The sequence below is a fragment of the Arachis ipaensis genome, chromosome B3, assembly GCF_059453495.1.
Source record: "Arachis ipaensis isolate K30076 ecotype BB chromosome B3, ASM5945349v1, whole genome shotgun sequence".
In the NCBI taxonomy this organism is placed as follows: domain Eukaryota; kingdom Viridiplantae; phylum Streptophyta; class Magnoliopsida; order Fabales; family Fabaceae; genus Arachis; species Arachis ipaensis.
In genome coordinates this window covers 78,399,184-78,406,128 of record NC_142438.1, presented here as the reverse complement: position 1 = coordinate 78,406,128, position 6,945 = coordinate 78,399,184, and the positions used below count along the sequence as shown (strand labels likewise).

The 6,945-nt window shown below is 47.6% G+C and overlaps 1 protein-coding gene and 1 pseudogene across 1 annotated transcript; both read right to left on the bottom strand.

Annotated features, from left to right (window-relative positions):
* Nucleotides 1-282: 282 nt before the first annotated feature.
* Nucleotides 283-2,048, bottom strand: LOC148571219 (uncharacterized). The gene is made up of 3 exons (XM_088507237.1): nt 1,776-2,048; nt 547-1,728; nt 283-426 (listed from the first exon to the last, which is right to left on the bottom strand). The coding sequence occupies exons 1-3, from the start codon at nt 2,046-2,048 to the stop codon at nt 283-285; spliced, it is 1,599 nt and encodes a 532-aa protein (XP_088363363.1).
* Nucleotides 2,049-6,826: 4,778 nt separating this feature from the next.
* On the bottom strand, nt 6,827-6,945 carry LOC148571218 (5S ribosomal RNA; annotated as a pseudogene).

Here is a 6,945-nt window from a genome sequence, read left to right as displayed (position 1 = left end):
TACTTCTGACAAATGGGCCATCTCCTTTGCCTCGTCTACTAGGTCCTTCTCTACAGCTTCTTCCACTCTGTTTAGAAGTAGTCGTGGGATCGGCTCGCCGATCTCTACGAGTATCATTGCGTCCACCCCGTACGTCAGGCGGAAAGGGGTTTCTCCCGTGGAGGACTGCTCGGTTGTACGGTAAGACCAGATAACTGAGGCAAGTTCGTCGGCCCATGCACCTTTTTTATTATCCAGCCGCTTCTTGAGGCCCAGCAAGACGACCTTATTCGCAGCCTCGACTTACCCGTTCGTCTGGGGATGCTCCACCGAAGAGAATTTCTGTTTTATGCCCAGACCGGTGAGGAACTCCACAAACTTTTTATCAGTGAACTGCGTCCCGTTATCTGAGATAACGACTTCCGGGATGCCGAATCGGGTTATCACCTGTCTCCACATGAACTTTTGACAATTGGATGAGGATATACTGGCCAGCGTTTCAGCCTCTATCCATTTGGTGTAGTAGTCAATGGCAACTATGAGATATTTGACTTACCCCGGACCAACCAAGAAAGGTCCCAAGAGGTCGACCCCCCACTGTGCGAAAGGTCGGGAGGACGTCAGTAAGCTCAGTTTGGTAGCCGGTGCTTTGTGGAAGTTGGCATTCTCTTGGCACTTGACACACTTCTTCACGAATTCTTTGGAGTCCTCCATCATTGATGGCCAGTAATATCCAGCTCGGATGAGCTTTCTTGCTAGGGCTTTGTCCCCGATGTGGTGACCACAATACCCCTCGTGGACTTCCTTGAGTACGTAGTTCATTTGGTCGGGATGCAGGCATTTCAGCAAGGGCTGGCTGAGTCCCTTTTTGAACAGTTGCCCTTGTATGATCGCATATTTGGCTGCCTCCCTTCTCAACGTTTTAGTTTCCTTCTCATCTTCAAAGAGTTTGCCGTTTTCTAGGTAATCAGTGATGGGGTCCATCCAGGAGGGACTTATCTTTGTCAGGTGGAGGACAACTGCTGGTTCTTTTGTCATGCCTTGAATGAGGGACTGGTTGCCGGCCCCCGGTTTCGTGCTCGCTAGCTTGGATAGGAGGTCTGCCCGTGTGTTCCTTTCCCTTGAAACGTGTTGGACCGCGACCTCCTCAAACTGTTTGCTCAGCTCTTTGACCTTCTCCAAGTACTTTTGCAATAGCGAGTCTCTGGCTTGGTAGCTTCCATTTACTTGCGAGGTCACGACCTGTGAGTCGCTGCATACTTCCAGCCTCGTAGCCCCGACTTCCCGAGCTAAGATCAAGCCGCCTAGAAGGGCCTCATATTCCGCTTGGTTGTTCGATACGCAAAACTCGAACTTGATTGATTGTTCGTATATGACCCCGGCAGGACTTTCCAAGATGATCCCGGCACCCCCGGACATTTGGTTGGAGGCCCCGTCCATATGGAGCCTCCACCGTATGCCCGCTTCCTCGGTCGGGTCCCCCGCTACTTCTACCAAGAAGTCTGCCATTGCTTGTGCCTTGATCGCATGTCGGGGCTCGTATCGCAAATCATACTGAGATAGCTCGATGGCCCAAGTTATCATTCTTCCTGCTAAGTCGGATTTTGGAGCACTTGGTGGATTCCCTGGTCCGTTCTCACGACCACCTGGTGACCTTGGAAGTATTGCCATAGTCTTCGGGAGGAGGTTAGCAGTGCTAGAGCCAGCTTCTCTAGTTTGCTGTATCTCAGTTCTGCTCCTTGCAGTGCTCTACTCACGAAGTAAATTGGTTGTTGAACCTTCCCTTCTTCCCATACCAAAACTGCTGCCAGCGCTTCATCCGTTATGGCCAGGTATAGGTAGAGCGGTTCTCTGACTTTGGGCTTCCCGAGCACGGGTGGTGTGGCGAGGATCTCTTTGAAATGTTTAAATGCTTCCTCACATGCCGGGGTCCATTCAAATACTATCCCTTTTTTCATAAGATTGAAAAACGGTAGCGCCCTAGCGGCCGACGCCCCGAGGAAACGGGATAGGGCGGTGAGTCTACCTGATAACCTCTGAACATCCTTGACGTAGCTCGGACTCCTCATTTGGAGTATTGTTTGGCACTTTTTCGGGTTGGCCTCGACCCCCCTTTGGGTTATCATGAACCCTAGGAACTTTCCTGCCTGCATCGCAAAGGCTCATTTGAGTGGGTTGAGCCTCATGTCGTGTTGTAGGAGGGAGGCGAACACATTTCCCAGGTCGCTTATGAGGTCCTCGGGTCGGGTGGTCTTTGCAAGGATATCATCTACATACACCTCCACTGTTTTGCCTATGAGGTCACTGAATATCTTGTTCATTAGCCTCTGGTACGTGGCCCCAGCGTTCTTCAGGCCGAACGGCATTACTTTGTAGCAATATATCCCTCTTGGCGTTATGAACGCCGTTTTCTCTTCGTTAGGCCGGTGCATCGGTATCTGGTTATAACCAGAGTAGGCGTCCATAAAGCTTAGGTACCGATATCCCGCCGCGGCGTCGACGAGTGCATCAATGTTGGGCAGGGGGTAGCAGTCATTGGGGCATGTTTTGTTGAGATCAGAGTAATCCACACACATCCTCCATTTCCCATTGTGCTTTTTCACTAAAACTACATTCGACAGCCATGTTGAGTAGTCAAGTTCTCGAATAAATCCTGCTTCGAGGAGGCTAGTCGTCTGCCCGGCCACCGCTTCCGCTCGCTCTTGCGATATTTTCCTTCTTCTTTGAGCTACCGGTCTGGCCTCCGCCATCATGGTCAAGTGATGTGACATGAGTTGGGGGTCTATTCCCGGCATGTCGGCTGGCGTCCATGCAAATAGGTCACCGTTAGCCCTGATCATTTCCATCATGGGCCCCTTTCAGGTCGTGTGGTAGGTTTCTGTTCACGAAGGTGAACTTCTCCTCTGTGTCGCCGACTCTGAATTTCTCCAAGTTCCGTTCCGGCTCAGGTCTGGGTTTGTCTTCGACTCTAGCGTCTAGGTCGGCAAGGAACACTCCCGCTGCTTCCTTGGACGTCTTCCTTAAGGAGAGACTGGCGTTGTCGCAGGCGACTGCCGTTTCCAAATCTCCTTTTATGGATCCCACGGACCCGTCGTCAGCCACGAATTTCATTACCAGCATCGTTGTGCTGATTACTGCCCCGAGATCGTTGATGGTCTTCCTCCCCAGGATGATGTTGTAGGCTGTGGAGTCACACAGAACCACGAACTCGGCCATTGTTGAGCCTCGTCCCTGCCCGTGTCCTACTGATAACGGCAGGGAGATTATCCCGTCTGGCTTGATGAAGTGGTCGCCTAACCCTACAACACCGTGCTGGTGGGTTTTCAGGTCGGCATCCCGCAGTCCCAAAGCATCGAACACATTACGGAACATGATATTTGAGTCAACACCGGTGTCTATGAGGATGCGCTTGATGAGGCCGGTTCTCACTCAGGCCATGATGACCATAGGGGCTTTCCGCGACCTCATCAAACCACTGGTCCTCCGGGCCGAATGAGTTGGATGGCGACCTCGACCTCTTGGATTTTCTACAGATGATGAGAAAATCGCCAGGACTTTGGCGTCTTTCTTGTGTGTCAACTTCGACCTTAGGGGTGCGTCTCTCGCTGTTACGACGTTCACTATGGTGAGACCTTGTTCGCTGTCGCCCTGGTCATGACGTCGCTTTACCACGCAAGTCTTGTCCTCTACCTCTCGGTCGTGATCTCGTCTTCTGGGCTCCCTGATGAGATGGGAGAATTTAGCCAGTTTCCCGTCCTGGATTGCTTGTTCTAGCGCATCCTTGAGGTCGTAGAAGTCCTGTGTCTTATGTTCGTAGCCCTTGTGGTAATCACAATAAAGGCTCTTGTTTCCCCCGGTCCGGTCCTTCAGTGGTTAGGGCTTCGACAAAATTCCCTTCTCGGCTATCTGCTGATAAACTTCTACGATGGGGACGGTGAGGGGGTGTAATTGGTGAACTTCCCGACTCGAGGGAACGGCCTGGGCGTCCTGCTTGGACCGCCGTCTCTGGCGTGTTCCTTCTGTCTTTCTCCGCTTCCGTGTTGCCGGGTTTAATTGTAGGAGGGCTGCCATTTGTTGGCAGCCACGACCTGGCTGACTTCTTCATCATTAATATATTCCCTGGCTACACTTTGGATCTCCTGCATTGTCCACACCGGCTTCGTGGTGAGGTGCTTTCTGAAGTCCTCATTTAGGAGTCCATTAGTTAGGCATAAGCTAGCAACCGAATCAGTTAGCCCGTCGATCTCCAAGAACTCGTCGTTGAACCGGTCTAGATATTTTCTGGTCGGTTCGACGGACCTCTGCGTCTCCCCGAGCAGATTGATCGGGTGCTTTGCCTTTGCGATTCTAGTAGTAAATTGGGCTAGGAAGGCGTGGCTGATATCCGAGAACCTGGCCACGGAGCCCCGCGGGAGGCTGTTAAACTATCGTATCGCAGGTCCCGCGAGGGTGATCGGGAAAGCGCGGCACCTTATTTCGTCTCCCACTCTCTCCAGGTTCATCCTGGCCTCGAAGGCCGTAAGGTGCTCCTGCGGGTCTTGGGTTCCATCGTACCTCATGTCCGTTGGCTTGTCAAAGTGCTTTGGCAGCCGGACTTCGATGATGGAACGATGAAATGGGGTTGCGCCCATTATCACTGGTCCTCACGTTCTTCTTGTTCTTTCCTCGCCGTCTTCCCGTCGACCTTCTTCCCGAACTCGATCTGTGGTGTGCCTCCTCTTGTGCCGGGTGTAAATGATGGGATCGCGGTGTCTTCTCGGGCGTCCTTCCTCCCTGGCGCTCTCGGACTCAGATCGTGGGCTAGCTGTTCGCCGGGAGTGGCTTCTCGGAGGCGAACGGGAGTAGCTTGATTCGGGAGTTCGTTGGCGATGTTCTCGATTTGTCAACCGGTGCTCCAGGTAATACATCCTGTGATGCAGTTCCTGCATTATTCTGGCGCTGTTGTCGCCAGTTCCCCCGAAGAGGCGTCTTTCTAGAGATCGTGAGATTCGTCGTGGAGGGGACCTCGTGCGCTCCCGGGAGGAAGCCACGGAGGCTTCCCCTCTGCGCTCGGTCTCGTGGCCTGTTCCTCCGGGATCTAGTACAACGTCCATTCTGGCGTTCCCACAGACGGCGCCAATGTTCGATAGGTCGGGTACCGGACGGTTCGGATTGATACTTTGGTTGGTAAAAAAGGGGGGGAATCGCCTGGTCTTGGGTTGCTGGATCGGAGGAAGTGAAACCGACTTCCCGAGCTCTTCGTGTGGAGAAGGGGTTATCACCTGCAAAGACACTCTGACGCTCTAGTCAATCAAGTGTGCAGGCGAAAAGTGAGAGAATGATGTGTGACGTACTTTGGGGGAGGGGTAGGACCCTCCCCATATATACCATATTAGAAGTGGGTCCCACAAGAGTAGACCCACCTTCCTCGAAACTTCCTTCACACAGCTGTAGCGGAGCTATCAGGGACGCGTGTCCGAGTGAGAGGTTGAGCAGCTCTAGCCCGACCGTTCGAGTCGGGTAGTCCACAGGTCGGATCGGCCCGTATACTGTTTATATATATCAATTTAATATGAATAATATGGATTCATAAAAAGTATTTATTCTGACACACATAACTTAAATAATTATTTAAATAATAGCCTGTTAACAATTTAACATCAAAAAATTAAATTTATTAATTAAATATAATTTTAAAATCAATTCATAAAATAAAATAAGAAACCGTTAGAAAAAATAATAATGAAACCATATATACATATAACATACTACTACTGTTTGGACTATAATTTTTTTTTTATTTGTGATAAAATTAATTACACAAATAAAAAAAATGTGTAATAAGACATAAGACATAAGAGTTTTATTTTTTCTACATACATGAACTAACTCTTACTTTATTAAAAAGACCTTAAATAAAATTATATTAAAAAAATAATCGAAGTTATCGAATACTTGAAGTTATTAATATATTTAATCGGAAGACATTAATTTTAGAAATGAAGGTAACAATCACTCACGTAGTCTTTATAAGGTCCACTTTAGAACACAAGGCCTCACAAGCCCCCCACACTCACTCACACATCGATCCGGTTCCGGCTCTGATACCATTTATAATAGTTCAGACCACCCGCTAGTACGATATTGTCCACTTTGACACACAAGACTTCACAGTTTTGTTTTTGACGATAAAGATGATAGCCAAAACTCCCCATACTCACTCGTTAAAATACGTCATGTTAAAAAGAGGTATCCACAACTAATAAGACATGCTTTGTTTCCTTTTCCAACCGATGTGGGATCTTACAGTCTCTGTAACAAAGCAACATTCGGAAAAGAAACGGATAGTAAAATTGGATATTTGGATTATTTATACAATTGTATGTTAAGTAAAAAAAAAGTTAAAGAGCAAAAAGGAAAAGAGTTAAATGAGAAACAGAAGCTTTAAGAAATTGGAATTATTCCAATTGATTAGATTACTATTATTAGTTTTTTTAATTGTTTTTATTAAATAATTAATATAATATTTTATAATATAGTAGAGTCATTTAATCTCTTTTCTTTTCATTTGTGTATGAATGCTCTGAATCCTGTGACCAAGAGAATAGATAAAGTGATGAGTGGGTCAAATTTATTTATTTTGTGGGAGCAAAAAATATTTTTGTTTACTATATATTATATGAAAGATTTTTAAAAATCAGTGGGAGCACTTGCTCCCCACATACTAAATGTAAATCTATCTCTGCTTCCAGATATAGCTAAATGACTTAATTAATTTTATTAAGATATTTGTGTGTATATTATAGTTTCTCAAGTGTATATAAATCAAAGTTTCATTTTAAGATTTTTTTTTTGGTGATTTGTAAAAGAAGTGCAACACGAGAACTTTTCAAGAAGTCACCCATTCTAGTACTACTCTTGCCCAAACACGCTTAATTGCGTAGTTCTGATGGGATCCGGTGCATTAGTACTGGTATGATCGCACCT